Source organism: Tamandua tetradactyla, chromosome 12 (assembly GCF_023851605.1).
Source record: "Tamandua tetradactyla isolate mTamTet1 chromosome 12, mTamTet1.pri, whole genome shotgun sequence".
Taxonomy (NCBI): domain Eukaryota; kingdom Metazoa; phylum Chordata; class Mammalia; order Pilosa; family Myrmecophagidae; genus Tamandua; species Tamandua tetradactyla.
The window spans coordinates 52,457,344-52,474,984 of record NC_135338.1 but is presented as its reverse complement, the minus strand read 5'-3'; the positions used below and the strand labels follow the sequence as shown (position 1 = coordinate 52,474,984).

General features: G+C 36.5%; 1 protein-coding gene across 12 annotated transcripts in view; it reads left to right on the top strand.

Moving 5' to 3' along the window:
- CATSPERB (catsper channel auxiliary subunit beta) overlaps positions 1 to 17,641 on the top strand; it is a 236,133-nt gene that overhangs the window by 25,667 nt on the left and 192,825 nt on the right. For 7 of the 12 annotated variants that reach the window (XM_077123362.1, XM_077123360.1, XM_077123358.1 and 4 more), the window contains one exon: positions 1,104 to 1,244. The exons of the other annotated variants lie outside the window; for them this stretch is intronic. In XM_077123362.1, the coding sequence (XP_076979477.1) occupies positions 1,104 to 1,244 (141 nt within the window). The remainder of the gene's footprint in view (positions 1 to 1,103; positions 1,245 to 17,641) is intronic. 12 annotated transcript variants of the gene reach the window in all.

Below are 17,641 nucleotides of genomic sequence, written 5' to 3'. Positions count from 1 at the left end.
TATATTATGGAAAAAGAATGGGCTTTGGAGGAAGACAGACCTGCACAGTCGTGTTCAAACCTTGGTCCTGCCATTTATGCTCATGTACCCTGGGGCAGGTTATCTACTGTCTGTGACTTTAAGATTTATCCTCTTAAAAAGGGTAGTTTAGTCATTCGAGTAGTGGTATTAGTAGTAATGATAACTAACATATTTTAAGTATATATATCAGGTATTGTTCAAAGTGCTTTATCTTCATTATGACATTTAATCTTTACATTTATTCTTTTGTGAGATAAGTACTATTGTTTTTTCCCTAACAACTCTTTAAAATTGCAATTCCTCTTCCAAACCCCTGTATTCCCTATCTCCCTTCCCCACTTTATTCTTATAATTTATTCTATATTTATGCATACATACATCCAGTCTGTCTCTCTGCCAACCCCCATTAGAATATAAGTTCCATGAGAGTAATTTCTGTCTTTGTTCACTTCTGTATCCTTAGCACCTATAACACTGCCTGATTCATTGTACGCAAATATTTTTGGCATGAATATGTTTCTCTACATTATAGATAGGTAACTGACACTCAGATAGGTAACTTGTCCCAAGTGGTCTTAGCCACTTGGAGTACTAAATAGATAAAGCATTTAGTACATGCCTTATGTTGGTTTTCAATAAAGATCACCATTTATTTTCACATACCTTCTCAAAACTGGAAAAACGTCCACTAAAAGGCAGTAAAATAAATTTTGCCTTGTATGTCTGTTTCCTTTTTTTACTTAGATACAAAATAATTTTAATACAATAGGAATTTCTGTATGTGGTAGCACATGGTTTTGATTCTATGTTTATTAAACATAGTAACTTTATTCCTATTTCTCTGACAGAAAAGATATTATAATGATTGAATTGAAAGTCATTTAAATACTAGCATAATAGGTTACTGAGTTCTGAATGTATACTTTTTAAAATAGATTTTTTCCTAGCTATAACTGGAATTGCTAAAATATTAGTCTTTGGCAGCATCTACTTTTCATGATTTCTCCTCACTTTTAGATTAATGTAATATGCTTCTCTCCACTAAATTAATTGTCATTACTTGTTTTTCCTCTCTCCTAAAGAAAATCCAGTGTTTTTTCCAAACTGAAAGTGAGATTACGTCAAAAGAAATTTTCAGCGTGTTCACATCAGGAGGACTTGCTCCCAGTTTGGAAATCATAAATAGTACATATACTGGCATCTTCCACTTTAATTTAACTTTGGTAATTACATTTTATTTTATTTTGTGATATATTAATAAGGAGCATACTCTCCCTTATAGGCTGTGTTTAAGTAGCTAGTTCAGTAATATTATGCCTATATATGTTTTATACCCAATAACACAGTGTTTTGTTTTAAAGTCATATATCTTTAAGTAAATTAAGAGAAAACAAGAAAAATACATAGGATTTTTTATTGTTTACCTACATATTAACTATTTCCACTACTATTCCTTCCTTTCTGTAGATACAGGTTGCTATCTGTTGTCATTTTGCTTCAGCCTGAAGGATTTCTTTTAGCATTTCGTATTATGAAGTTGTGCTAGCAATGAATTTTCTGTTTTGTTTTTTTATGCTTGAAAATGTCTTTATATTACTATCATTTTTTTAAACAGCTCTATTCAGATATAATTCATACACCATACAATTCACCCAATTAAAGTGTTATAATTCATTGTTTTTTGGTATAATCACAGATTGTTGTGCAACCATTACTACAATCAATTTAGAATATTCTCATAGCCACTTAAAGAAACCTTGTATCTTTTAGTTACCACTCCTGCATCCTACCATCCCCCTCTCTTCCCAACCTAGGCAACCACTATTCTACTTCTGTCTCTATATTTGCTTATTCTGGATATTTCCTATAAAGGGATGGAATCCTATAATATATGGACTTTTATGACTGACTCTTTCACTTAGCATTAATGTTTTCAAAGTTCATCCAAATTGTTGCATGCATCAGTACTTTATTTCTTTTTATGGCCATAAACTGTACCATTGTATGAATATACCACATTTAGTTTATTGATTCATCCATAGATGGACATTTGCGTTGTTTCCACATATTTGGCTTTTATGAATAATTCTGCTCTGAACATTCCTAAGTAAGTTTTTGTGTGGATATATCTTTTCATTTCTCCTGGATATATACCTAAGAGTGCAATTGCTGGGTCTGTGTTTAACACTTTGAGGAACTCTCAGATTGTTTTCCCCATGGTTGCACAATTTTACATTCCCACCAGCAGTGTATGAGGGTTCCAATTCTGCACATCTTCATCAACACTTGCTGTTATCTGGCTTTTTGGCTATAGCCATCCTAGTGGGTGTGAAGTGGTATCTCATTATTGTTTTGATTTTCATTTCCCTGTTGTGTAATGTTGTGAATATCTTTTTATGTACTTATTGACCATTGTATTGTCTTCCTTAGGAAAATGTCTATTTAGATCTTTTTCCCATTTTTAATTGGGCTATTTTTCTTTATTTTTAAGTTCTTTATGTATTCTAGATTCAAGTACCTTTTCACATATATGAATTGCAAATAGTTTCTCTTATTCTGTGGGTTATCTTTTCACTTTCTTGATAACATTCTTTGAAGAATGAAAGTTTTAAATTTTGATGAAGTGCAATTATCTATTTTTTTTCCTTTCCTGCTTATATATTTGGTGCAATACTTAGGAAACCATTGCTAACTCAAGGTCACAAAAATTTGTCCCTATATTTTTTCTAGGAGTTTTATAGTTTTATCTCCTAAATTTAGGTTTTTGATCCATTTTGAGTTAATTTTTATATATGGTGTGAGGTAGGGGTCTAATTAGCAGTGTTATTGAAAACATTATTCTTTCCCCATTGAATTGTTTGGGGACTCTTGTGGAAAATCAGTTGACTATAAATATGATTTATTTATTTTCAGATTTTCAATTCTATTGCATTAATCAGTATTCCTATCCTTGTGCCAGTATCACAATGTCTTTATGTACTGTTGCTTTGTAGTAAGTTTTTTTGTTTGTCTGTTTCTACATTTTTTATTAATTAAAAAAATTATTTTAAATATGACAACAAAGAAACACAAACATTCTTAACATGATCATTCCATTCTATGTACGTAATCAGTAATTCACAATATCATCACATAGTTGCATATTCATCATCATGATCATTTCTTAGAATATTTGCATCAATTCAGAAAAAGAACTAAAAAGACAACAAAAAATTCATACATACCATATCCTTACCCCTCCCTTTCTTTTATTTTTAATTCATTTATTTTTTATTTGTGATACATAACCACATACAGATGCAAACATTCTTATCATATGATCATTCCATTCTTGTTATATAATCAATAACTCACACAATCATCACATAGTTGCATATTCGTCATCATGATCATTTCCTAGAACATCTGCATCAGTTCTAAAAAAGCAATAAAAAGAAGATAGAGAAAAATTCGTACATACTATACCCCATATACCACCCCTTCACTAATCACCAGCATTTCAATGTACTAAATGTATTTTAACATCTGTTCTCCCTATTATTTATTTATTTTTAACCTATGTGTTTTACTTGTCCATCGATAAAGTAGACAAAAGGAGGATCAGACACAAGGCTTTCACAACTACACAGTCACACTGTGACAGCCATATCATCATACAATTATCTTCAAGAAACATGGCCACTGGAGCACAGCTCCACATTTTCAGGCAGTTCCCTCCAGCCTCTCCATTACAACTTGACTAACAAGGTGATATCTATTTATTGGGTAAAAATAACCTCCAGGATAACCTCTTGACTCTCTTTGGAATCTCTCAGACACTGACACTTTATTTTGTCTCATTTCGCTCTTCCCACTTTTGGAAGAGAAGATTTTCTCAATCCCTTGATGTTGAGTTCCAGCTCATTCAGGGATTTCTGTCCCATGTTGCCAGGAAGGTCCACACACCTGGGAGTCATGTCCCATGCAGAGAGGGGGAGGGCAGTAGTTTGCTTGCTGTGTTGGCCATGAGAGGGAGGCCACACCTGAGCAACAGAAGAGGTTCTCCTGGGGGTGACTCTTAGGCCTAATTTTAAGTATGCTTAGACTTTCCTTTGCAGTATTAAAGAACAAATATCATATGAACAAACCCCAAGATTGGAGGCTCGGCCTATTGCTTCGGCTGTCCCCACTACCTGTGAGAATATCAAGAATTCTCCACTTGGGAAGTTGGATTTTCCCCCTTTCTCACCATTTCCCCTAGGGGACTCTGCAAATTCTTCCCTATTCACTGTTCAAATTGCTCTGGGATTTATTTTGGCATCACTCTGGACAAACCTACAAAATCTCATGCCCTACGCAAAGTTCCAAGTACTATGATGCTCGATTAAGCTGTCCACATAAGTTATATTAGGAAATGCACCAGTCAAAATATAAATTTTGTACCAAATAAACATTTTTTGCTTGTCTCACACATAGGTTAAAGTTTTAAAATATTAATTACCATCTATTTTCAACATGCTTTGTTCCTTTGTTCTTGACATTCCTTTGTTCTTCCTCATGCAGAAAAAATTTTAAATTTGCACATTTCATCACTATCATTGTACACTCTAGGCATTCCTAGATTATACCATCTCAGTCTTGATTGTCCATCTTTCCTTCTGATTTCATTTGTGCTCCCAGGCTTCCTCCCTCTATCATTCTCACATTCAGCTTCATTCAGTGTTCTATTATTATTGTATTACAGGTAGTAAGTATTGTGCTATCCATTTCTGAATTTTTACAGTCAGTCCTGTTGCACAATCTGTATCCCTTCAGCTCCAATTACCCAAGATCTACCGTATTTCTATCCCCTGATGGTCTCTGTTACCAACTGAAATTCTCCAGGTTCATTCACTAATGTCAGTTCATATCAGTGAGACCATACAGTATTTGTCCTTTTCTTTCTGGCTCATCTTACTCAGCATAATGTCCTCAAGGTCCATAATGTTGTTACATGCTTCATGACTTTATTCTGTCTTACAGCTGCATAATATTCCATCATATGTATATACCACAGCTTGCTTAGCCACTCCTCTGTTGATGGACATTTTGGCTGTTTCCATCTCTTGGTAATTGTAAATAATGCTGCTATAAACATTGGTGTGCAAATGTCTGTTTGTGTTCTTGCCCTCATGTCCTCTGCATAGATACCTAGCAATGGTATTGCTGGATCATATGGCAATGCTATACTTAGCTTCCTGAGGAACTGCCACTCTGTCTTCCACAGTGGTTGTACTGTTTGACATTCCCACCAAAGGTGGATAAGTGTGCCTCTTTCTCCACATCCTCTCCAGCACTTGTCATTTTCTGTTTGATTGATAATGGCCATTCTGGTGGGTGTGAGATGATATCTCATTGTGGTTTTGACTTGCATTTCCCTAATTGCCAGGGAAGTTGAGCATCTTTTCATATGGCTTTTCGCCATTTGTATTTCCTCTTCTGAGAGTGTCTGTTCATGTCTTTTGCCCATTTTGTAATTGAGCTGTCTGTCTTTTTGTTGTTGAGTTGAACAATCCCTTTATATATTCTGGATACTAGAACTTTATCTATGTCATTTCCAAATATTGTCTCCCATTGTGTAGGCTGTCTTTTTACTTTCTTGATGAAGATCTTTGATGCAAAAATGTGTTTAATTTTGAGGAGTTCCCATTTCTTTCTTTCTTTCTTTCTTTCTCTCTCTCTCTCTCTCTCTCTCTCTCTCTCTCTCTCTCTCTCTCTCTCTCCCTCCCTCCCTCCCTCCCTCCCTTCCTTTCTTCAGTGCTCGTGCTTTGGGTATAAGGTCTAGGAAACCACCGCCTATTATAAGATTGATAAGATATGTCCCTGCATTTACTTCTAAAAGTTTTGTGGTCTTAGATCTAATGTTTAGGTCTTTGATCCATTTTGACATAATTTTTGTATAGGATGTGAGATATGGATCCTCTTTCATCCTTTTGCATGTGGATATCGAGTTCTCTCGGCACCATTTATTGATGAGACTGTTCTGTCCCAGGTGAGTTGGCTTGACTGCCTTATCAAAAATCAATTTTCCATAGATGAAAGGGTTTATATCCGAACACTCTATTTGATTTCATTGGTCAGTACATCGATCTTTATGCCAGTACCATGCTGTTTTGACCACTGTAGCTTCATAATACACCTTAAAGTCAGGTAACATGAGGCCTCCAACTTCATTTTTCTTTCTCAGAATACTTTTAGCTATTCAGGGCACCCTGCCCCTCCAGATAAATTTGGTTATTGGTTTTTCTATTTCTGAAAAGTACGTTTTTGGGATTTTAATTGGTATTGCATTGAATCTGTAAATCAATTCAGGTAGAATTGACATTTTAATTATATTTAGTCCTCCAATCCATGAACATGGTATGCCCTTCCATCTATTTAGGTCTTCTGTGATTTCTTTTAACAATTTCTTCTAGTTTTCTTTGTATTGGTCTTTTGAATCTTTAGTTAAGTTTATTCCTAAATAATTTATTCTTTTGGTTGCATTTGTAAATGGAATTTTTTTCTTGATTTCACCCTCAGATTGTTCATTCCTAGTGTATAGAAACACTACAGATTTTTGAGTGTTGATCTTGTAACCTGCCCCTTTGCTGTACTCATTTATTAGCTCTAGTAGTTTTGCTGTGGATTTTTCAGGGTTTTCAACCTATAGTATTATATCATCTGCAAACAATGAGAGTTTTACTTCTTCCTTTCCATTTTGATGCCTTGTATTTCTTTTCCTTGTCTAATTCCTCTGGCTAGAACTTCCAACACAATGTTGAATAACAATGGTGACAGTGAACATCCTTGTGCTCCTGATCTTAGGAGGAAAGTTTTCAGTTTTTTCCCATTGAGGATGATGTTAGCTGTGGGTTTTTCATATATTCCCTTTATTATGTTGAGGAAGTTCCCTTCTATTCCTATCCTTTGAAGTGTTTTTGACAAGAAAGGATGTTGAATTTTGTCAAATGTCTTTTCTGCATCAATTGAGATGATCATGTGGTTTTTCTGCTTTGATTTGTTGATATGCTGTATTACATTAATTGATTTTCTTGTGTTGAACCATCCTTGCATACCTGGGATTAATTCTACTTAGTCATGGTGTATAATTTTTTTAATGTTCAGCTGGATTCGATTTGCAAGAATTTTGTCAAGGATTTTTGAATCTATATTCATTAGAGAGATTGGTCTGTAGTTTTCTTTTCTTGATATCTTTCTGGCTTTGGTATGAAGGTGATGTTGGCTTTGTAGAATGAGTTAGGTAGCTTTCCCTCTTCTTCAGTTTTTTTGAAGAGTTTGAGCAGGATTGGTACTAATTCTTTCTGGAATGTTTGGTAGAATTCACATGTAGAGCCTTCTGGTCCTGGACTTTTCTTTTTGGGGAGCTTCTTAATGACTGATTCAATTTCTTTACTTGTGATTGGTATGTTGAGGTTGTCTATTTCTTCTCAGGTCAATGTTAGTTGTTCATGCCTTTCTAGGATGTTATCCATTTCATCTACATTTTTGAATTTATTAACATAAAGTTTTTCATAGTATCCTCTCATTACTTCCTTTATTTCTGTGGGATCGGTGGTTTTGTCTCCTCTTTCATTTCTGATTTTATTTATTTGCATCCTCTCTCTTCTTCTTTTTGTAAACCTCACTAAGGCTGACTGTTTTATGGATTTTCTCATAGAACCAACTTCTGGTTTTTTTATTTTCTCGATTGTTTTCATGTTCTCAATTTCATTTATTTCTGCTCTAATCATTATTTCTTGCCTTTTACTTGCTTTGGGGTTAATTTGCTGTTCTTTCTTGAGTTCTTCCAAGTGGACAGTTAATTCCTTGATTTTTGCTCTTTCTTCTTTTTTGATATAGGCATTTAAGGCAATAAATTTCCTTATTATCACTGCCTTTCCTGCATCTCATAAATTTTTATTTGTTGTGTTTTCATTTTCATTTGTCTTGAGATATTTACTGATTTCTCTTTTAATTTCTTCTTTGACCCACTGATTGTTTAAGCCTCCATATATTTGTGAATTTTCTGGCACTCTGCCTAGTATTGATTTCTGCTTCATTCCTTTATGATCTGAGAAAGTGTTTTGTATGATTTCAATCTTTTTAAATTTATTGAGACTTGCTTTGTGACCCAGCATATGGTCTATCCTTGAGAATGATCCATGAGCACTTGAGAAAAAGGTGTTTCCTGCTGTTTTGGGGTGTGATGTTCTATATATGTCTGTTAAGTCTAGCTCATTTATTGTATTATTCAAATTCTCTGTTTCTTTATTGACTCTCTGTCTAGATGTTCTGTCCACTGATGAGAGTGGGGAATTGAAGTCTCCAACTATTATGGTATTCTCTTTTCAGTGTTTGCCTCATGTATTTTGGAGCATTCTGACTTGGTACATAAATATTTATGACTGTATGTCTTCTTGTTGAATTGTTCCTTTTATTAATATGTAGTGTTCTTTTTGTCTCTTTTGACTGTTTTACATTTGAAGTCTAAATTGTTGGATATTAGTATAGCTACTCTTGCTCTTTTCTGATTGTTATCTGCATGGAATATCTTTTCTCAATCTTTCACTTTTAATCTATGCTTATCTTTGGGTCTAAGATGCACATCCTGTAGACAGCATATAGATGGGTCCTGTTTTTTAATCCATTCTCCCAGTCTATGTCTTTTGATTGGGGAGTTTAATCCATTAACATTTAGTCTTATTACTGTACGGGCAGTACTTTCTTCTACTATTTTGCCATTTGGATTTTATATATCATATCTAATTTTTCTCCTTTTTACCTTTACTGATAGTCTTCCTTTCTATACTCTTCTCCACACCTCTCTCTGCTGTCTTTTCATATCTGCCTCTAGTGCTCCCTTTAGTATTTCTTGCAGAGCAGGTCTCTTGGTCACAAATTCTCTCAGTGAATTTTTGCCTGCAAGTGTTTTAATTTCCCCTTCATTTTTTTTAAATTTTTTTTATTAATTAAAAAAAATAAACTAACACATTTAGAAATCATTCCATTCTACATATGCAATCAGTAATTCTTAATATCATCACATAGATGTATGATCATCATTTCTTAGTACATATGCATCGATTTAGAAAAATAGCATGACAACAGAAATAGAAATAAAATGATAATATAGAGAAAAAATAAAAATAAAAATAAAAAATACAAAAATATATTAAAAAAAACTATAGCTCAGATGCAGCTTCATTCAGTGTTTTAACATAATTACATTACAATTAGGTAGTATTGTGCTGTCCATTTTTTTTTTTTAGAATTCATACCATTCTACATATGCAATCAGTAATTCTTAACATCATCACATAGATGCATGATCATCGTTTCTTAGTACATTTGCATCGGTTTAGAAGAACTAGCAATATAATTGAAAAAGATATAGAATGTTAATATAGAGAAAATAAAAGTAATAATAGTAAGAACAAAACAAAACAAAACAAAAACCTATAGCTCGGATGCAGCTTTATTCAGTGTTTTAACATGATTACTTTACAATTAGGTATTATTGTGCTGTCCATTTTTGAGTTTTTGTATCTAGTCCTATTGCACAGTCTGTATCCCATCAGCTCCAATTACCCATTATCTTACCCTGTTTCTAACTCCTGCTGAACTCTGTTACCAATGACATATTCCAAGTTTATTCTCGAGTGTCGATTCACATCATTGGGACAATACAGTATTTGTCCTTTAGTTTTTGGCTAGACTGACTCAGCATAATATTCTCTAGGTCCATCCATGTTATTACATGCTTCATAAGTTTATCCTGCCTTAAAGCTGCATAATATTCCATCGTATGTATATACCACAGTTTGTTTAGCCACTCGTCTGTTGATGGACGTTTTGGCTGTTTCCATCTCTTTGCAATTGTAAATAACGCTGCTATAAACATTGGTGTGCAAATGTCCGTTTGAGTTTTTGCCCTTAATTCCTTTGAGTAGATTCCCAGCAATGGTATTGCTGGGTCGAATGGCAATTCTATATTCAGCTTTTTGAGGAACCGCCAAACCACCTTCCACAGTGGTTGCACCATTTGACATTCCCACCAACAGTGGATAAGTGTGCCTCTTTCACCACATCCTCTCCAGCACTTGTCATTTTCTGTTTTGTTGATAATGGCCATTCTGGTGGGTGTGAGATGATATCTCATTGTGGTTTTGATTTGCATTTCTCTAATGGCCAGGGACATTGAGCATCTCTTCATGTGCCTTTTGGCCATTTGTATTTCCTCCTCTGAGAGGTGTCTATTCAAGTCTTTTTCCCATTTTGTAATTGTGTTGGCTGTCTTTTTGTTGTTGAGTTGAACAATCTCATTATAAATTCTGGATACTAGACCTTTATCTGATATGTCGTTTCCAAATATTGATTCCCATTGTGTAGGCTGTCTTTCTACTTTCTTGATGAAGTTCTTTGATGCACAAAAGTGTTTAATTTTGAGGAGTTCCCATTTATTTATTTCTTTCTTCAGTGCTCTTGCTTTAGGTTTAAGGTCCATAAAACCACCTCCAATTGTAAGATTCATAAGATATCTCCCTACATTTTCCTCTAACTGTTTTATGGTCTTAGACCTAATGTTTAGATCTTTGATCCATTTTGAGTTAACTTTTGTGTAGGCTGTGAGATATGGGTCTTCTTTCATTCTTTTGCATATGGATATCCAGTTCTCTAGGCACCATTTATTGAAGAGACTGTTCTGTCCCAGGTGAGTTGGCTTGACTGCCTTATCAAAGATCAAGTGTCCATAGATGAGAGGGTCTATATCTGAGCACTCTATTCGATTCCATTGGTCGATATATCTATCTTTATGCCAGTACCATGCTGTTTTGACCACTGTGGCTTCATAATATACCTTAAAGTCAGGCAGTGCAAGACCTCCAGCTTCGTTTTTTTTTCTTCTGTGATTTCCTTTAGCAGTTTTTTGTAGTTTTCTTTATATAGGTTTTTTGTCTCTTTAGTTAAATTTATTCCTAGGTATTTTATTCTTTTAGTTGCAATTGTAAATGGGATTTGTTTCTTGATTTCCCCCTTCACTTTTTCATTGCTAGTGTTTAGAAATGCTACAGATTTTTGAATGTTGATCTTGTAACCTGCTACTTTGCTTTATTCATTTATTAGCTCTAGTAGTTTTGTGGTGGATTTTTCTGGGTTTTTGATGTATAGTATCATATCACCTGCAAACGTGATAGTTTTACTTCTTCCTTTCCAATTTTGATGCCTTGTATTTCTTTTTCTTGTCTAATTGCTCTGGCTAGAACCTCCAACACAATGTTGAATAATAGTGGTGATAGTGGACATCCTTGTCTTGTTCCTGAACTTAGGGGGAAAGTTTTCAATTTTTCCCCATTGAGGATGATATTAGCTGTGGGTTTTTCATATATTCCCTCTATCATTTTAAGGAAGTTCCCTTGTATTCCTATCCTTTGAAGTGTTTTCAACAGGAAAGGATGTTGAATCTTGTGAAATGCCTTCTCTGCATCAATTGAGATGATCATGTGATTTTTCTGCTTTGATTTGTTGATATGGTGTATTGCATTAATTGATTTTCTTATGTTGAACCATCCTTGCATACCTGGGATGAATCCTACTTGGTCATGATGTATAATTCTTTTAATGTGTTGTTGGATACGATTTGCTAGAATTTTATTGAGGATTTTTGCATCTATATTCATTAGAGAGATTGGCCTGTAGTTTTCTTTTTTTGTAATATCTTTGCCTGGTTTTGGTATGAGGGTGATGTTGGCATCATAGAATGAATTAGGTAGTTTTCCCTCCGCTTCGATTTTTTTGAAGAGTTTGAGGAGAGTTGGTACTAATTCTTTCTGGAATGTTTGATAGAATTCAGATGTGAAGCCGTCTGGTCCTGGACTTTTCTTTTTAGGAAGCTTTTGAATGACTGCTTCAATTTCTTTACTTGTGATTGGTTTGTTGAGGTCATCTATGTCTTCTTGAGTCAAAGTTGGTTGTTCATGTCTTTCCAGGAACCCGTCCATTTCCTCTAAATTGTTGTATTTATTAGCGTAAAGTTGTTCATAGTATCCTGTTATTACCTCCTTTATTTCTGTGAGGTCAGTAGTTATGTCTCCTCTTCCATTTCTGATCTTATTTATTTGCGTCCTCTCTCTTCTTCTTTTTGTCAATCTTGCTAAGGGCCCATCAATATTATTGATTTTCTCATAGAACCAACTTCTGGCCTTATTGATTTTCTCTACTGTTTTCATGTTTTCAATTTCATTTATTTCTGCTCTAATCTTTGTTATTTCTTTCCTTTTGCTTGGTTTGGGATTAGTTTGCTGTTCTTTCTCCAGTTCTTCCAAATGCACAGTTAATTCCTGAATTTTTGCCTTTTCTTCTTTTCTGATATAGGCATTTAGGGCAATAAATTTCCCTCTTAGCACTGCCTTTGCTGCGTCCCATAAGTCTTGATATGTTGTGTTTTCATTTTCATTCGCCTCGAGGTATTTGCTAATTTCTCTAGCAATTTCTTCTTTGACCCACTCGTTGTTTAGGAGTGTGTTGTTGAGCCTCCACGTATTTGTGAATTTTCTGGCACTCCGCCTATTATTGATTTCCAACTTCATTCCTTTATGATCCAAGAAAGTGTTGTGTATGATTTCAATCTTTTTAAATTTGTTAAGACTTTCTTTGTGACCCAGCATATGGTCTATCTTTTAGAATGATCCATGAGCACTTGAGAAAAAGGTGTATCCTGCTGTTGTGAGGTGTAATGTTCTATAAATGTCTGTTAAGTCTAACTCATTTATAGTAATATTCAGATTCTCTATTTCTTTATTGATCCTCTGTCTAGATGTTCTGTCCATTGATGAGAGTGGTGAATTGAAGTCTCCAACTATTATGGTATATGAGTCTATTTCCCTTTTCAGTGTTTGCAGTGTATTCCTCACGTATTTTGGGGCATTCTGGTTCGGTGCATAAATATTTATGATTGTTATGTCTTCTTGTTTAATTGTTCCTTTTATTAGTATATAGTGTCCTTCTTTGTCTCTTTTAACTGTTTTACATTTGAAGTCTAATTTGTTGGATATTAGTATAGCCACTCCTGCTTTTTTCTGGTTGTTATTTGCATGAAATATCTTTTCCCAACCTTTCACTTTCAACCTATGTTTATCTTTAGGTCTAAGATGTGTTTCCTGTAGACAGCATATAGAAAGATCCTGTTTTTTAATCCATTCTGCCAATCTATGTCTTTTGATTGGGGAATTCAGTCCATTGACATTTAGTGTTATTACTGTTTGGATAATATTTTTCTCTAACATTTTGCCCTTTGTATTATATATATCATATCTGATTTTCCTTCTTTCTACACTCTTCTCCGTACCTCTCTCTTCTGTCTTTTTATATCTGACTCTAGTGCTCCCTTTAGTATTTCTTGCAGAGCTGGTCTCTTGGTCACAAATTCTCTCAGTGACTTTTTGTCTGAAAATGTTTTAATTTCTCCCTCATTTTTGAAGGATAATTTTGCTGGATATAGGAGTCTTGGTTGGCAGTTTTTCTCTTTTAGTAATTTAAATATACCATCCCACTGTCTTCTAGCTTCCATGGTTTCTGCTGAGAAATCTACGCATAGTCTTATTGGGTTTCCCTTGTATGTGATGGATTGTTTTTCTCTTGCTGCTTTCAAGATCCTCTCTTTTTCTTTGACCTCTGACATTCTAACTAGTAAGTGTCTTGGAGAACGCCTATTTGGGTCTAATCTCTTTGGGGTTTGCTGCACTTCTTGGATCTGTAATTTTAGGTCTTTCATAAGAGTTGGGAAATTTTCAGTGATAATTTCTTCCATTAGTTTTTCTCCTCCTTTTCCCTTCTCTTCTCCTTCTGGGACACCCACAACACGTATATTTGTGCGATTCATGTTGTCCTTGAGTTCCCTGATACCCTGTTCAAAATTTTCCATTCTTTGCCTGATCGTTTCTGTTTCTTTTTGGAATTCAGATGTTCCATCCTCCAAATCACTAATTCTATCTTCTGTCTCTTTAAATCTATCATTGTAGGTATCCATTGTTTTTTCCATCTTTTCTACTTTATCCTTCACTTCCATAAGTTCTGTGATTTGTTTTTTCAGTTTTTCTATTTCTTCTTTATGTTCAGCCCATATGCTCTTCATGTCCCCCCTCAATTTATCGATTTCATTTTTGAAGAGGTTTTCCATTTCTGTTCGTATATTCAGCATTGTCTCAGCTCTTGTATCTCATTTGAACTATTGGTTTGTTCCTTTGACTGGGCCTTATTCTCAATCTTCTGAGCGTGGACAGTTATCTTCTGCTGCTGGCGTCTGGGCATTTAGTCAGATTTCCCTGGGTGTCGGACCCAACAAGGTTGTAAGATTTTTCTGTGAAATCTCTGGGTTCTGTTTTTCTTATCCTGCCCAGTAGGTGGCGCTCGTGGCACACGTTTGTCTCAAGTGTTTGGAATGGATCCCCCCGGTTACCGATCTCCACAGCCTGGAGATTTCCGATCCAATTCCCTCCGTTGGTTCAAGGGCCGCGCGTGGTGGGGGCATCAGCCGCCACAGCTTGAGGGGACCCTGTGGCTGGTCTCTGGCTGCAGCGGGCCTGGGGAATTCGCCACCGGACCAGGATGTCGCCCGCAGGGGAGGGGCGTTGGTCACCGGCCGCCGCGGTCTGGGGAATTCCCCACGGGACCAGGAATCCGCCCGCGGGGGGTGCCACCGCGGCTTGGATAGCCTTCTGATCCGAGACTCGTAGCCGCGGACTCGAAGCCGAGACTCGAAGCTGTCCGCAAAAGAGGGGCGCCGGCTGCCTCGGCTTGGGAAACTTGCCTCTCCGAGACTCTCAGCCGGCCTGGGAAGGAGGGAGGGAGTAGCTCCAACCGCCGCAGCTGCTGCTGCTCGGCAAATCGCGCGCCGCTCGGGGATCTCACCGCAGCCGAGTCTCGCAGTCAGACTAGCCAGTCCAGACTGGGGTACACTGTGTGTCCATTCCCTGCCGTAGCCCCAGGAGCTGTTCTGCACTGTTTCAGTTCACCTAGTAGTTGCTTTGGAGGAGGAGGAACTAAGACGCACGTACCTTACTAAGCCGCCATCTTGGAACCCTCCCCCTCATTTTTGAAGGACAGTTTTGCTGGATATAGAATTCTTGGTTGGCATTTTTTCTCTTTTAGTATCTTAAATATATCATCCCACTGTCTTCTCACCTCCATGGTTTCTGCTGAGAAATCTATGCATAGTCTTATTGGGCTTCCCTTTTATGTGATGGGTTGTCTTTTTTTCACTGCTTTCAAGATTCTCTCTTTCTCTTTGACCTCTGACATTCTGATTAGTAAGTGTCTTGGAGTATGTCTATTTGGATCTATTCTCTTTGGGTTATACTGCACTTCTTGGATTTGTAATTTTAAGTCTTTCATAAGAGTTGGGAAATTTTCAGTGATAGTTTCTGCCATTAGCTTTTCTCCTCCTTTTCCCTTCTCTTCTCCTTCTGGTCCCAGTGTGTGTATGTGTCCCCCACAGCACATATATTCACATGCTTCATTTTGTCATTCAATTCCCTGAGTGCCTGCTCATATTTTTCCATTCTTTTCCCTATATTTTCTTTTGCTTGTCAGATTTCAGATGTCCCATCCTCCAATTCATTAATCCTGCTTCTGCCTCTTGAAGTCTGACATTGTAGGCTTCCATAGTTTTTTTCATCTCTTCTACTGTACCTTTCATTTTCATAAGTTCTGTGATTTGTTTTTTCAGACTTTCAATTTCTTCTTTTTGTTCATTCCTTGCCTTCTTTATAGCCTCCCTCAATTCATTGATCTGATTTTTTATGAGGTTTTCCATGTCTGTTCGAACATTCTGATTTAATTGTTTCAATTCCTGTATCTCATTTGAATTTTTGGTTTGTTCCTTTAACTGGGCCATATCTCCAATTTTCCTAATATGATTCATTATTTTTTGCTGACATTTAATTACCTTAATTAGTTTATTCTGGAGATTGTGTTCACTTTTTTTCCCCTAGGATTTTCTTGCTGGATGACTTTGTTGTCTGTCTGTTCTCTGACATTCAGTTCAGCTTATTCTAGTCCTCTAGCTTAGGTTTTGTTAATAGATCAGAATTTTTCAGTTCTTGTTTTTTTTTTTTCTTGCCCTGCCTGTATGGTGCCTTTACCTTAGGAGGGTCTACTTAGGTATTATAGACCCCAGTCAGATTTTCCCAGACAAAACTGGTCACCTCTCAGGAGGAAAGAGTCATCTGCATCAGTTTTCCTGAGGGTGAGATCCAGTAGATTAAAAGGCTTTCTTATGAAGTCTCTGGACTGTGCATTTTTCCTATCCTGCCCAGTAGTGGTGCATTTCTGCCTGCGGGTCCCACCAGCATAAGGTGATGTGGAACCTTTAACTTCAGCAGACTCTCTCTGCTAGGGGCATGGTGGAGACAGAGCAGAGGTTGTAGGCTGGGTTAATCACTTCCCTTTTCAGGCCCTGGGGTCTGAATTCCTTGAGGAAATGATTCCACCCGAGTTGGGCCCCACCCCTCTCCTGGGGAAGGCACAGGCTGCAGAGAAGCTCTCAAACAAGCCTATTTCTGCCTATGCCTGGGGCAGTGGAGCCTGAGAAGCCTTGCAGCTGTATCCAAAGAGTAATCAATCCATAGAAACAGCCACAAAAGAGAAAAAGAAAAATTCTTTCCAGAGCAGGACCCCATTCCTCGGGTTTGCCAATCAAGAGCTTAAGTTGGTACATTGCTCTGTGTTATGTCCAGGTCGTTTATGCCCCCTCCTTTCCTGCAGGGCCCAGAGCTTTTCAGATCTCAAAAAGCCTGTTTTTGTTTTATTCTTTTTTTCTGTCAGCCCTACCCTCTCTGTGCCGGGCAAAAACCAGGTACCTCTGCTTTTACTTGAGGTTCAGCTGAGCTGGGGGGCTATTTTTAGTAGTCAGAATTTATGCATTAATTCCATAACTGGCATTTGGTTGTGCTCAGCCCCTGCTGCTAGCAAAGTCTCTTTCCTATCCCCTCTGGGAAGCAGCCAATGTGGGAGGGCACCAGCCACCCTGGCATGGGGAACTCATGGTTCTGAGTGGGCTCGCAGCCAGTCCAGCTGGTCTAGACTGGGGTACTCCATGTGTCCAGTCACTGATGTGGCCCCTGCAGTTGCTCTGTACTGTTTCTGGCTATTTACTAGCTGCCTGGAGGATGAACTAAATCCCACACCTCACTAAGCCACCATCTTGGATCACATTCTTTGTACTAAGTTTTGAAACTGGGAAATTTGAATCCTCCAACTGTTTAGTCTTCTGATCTGTGAATGTGGGATGTCATTCTTTAATTTTTAAACCATATTTTGTACTTTTCAGAGAATAAGTTTTTACACTTATTTTATTAAATTTATTCCTAAATATTTTATTCTTTTTCATGCTATTGTAAAGGGAGTTGTTTTCTTAATTTCATTTTTATATTGTCCATCTAAAGTGTATAGAATTACAGTTGATTTTTATATTTTATCTTGATTCCTGAAAAACCTTGCTCAACTTGTTCTAATAGTCTTTTAGTGGTCACCTTCATTTTTAATGGATAGTTAGATATAGAATTTCTGGTTGACTTTTCATTTCCTTTCAGCATTTTGAATATTCCATGCTAATGTCACTTGA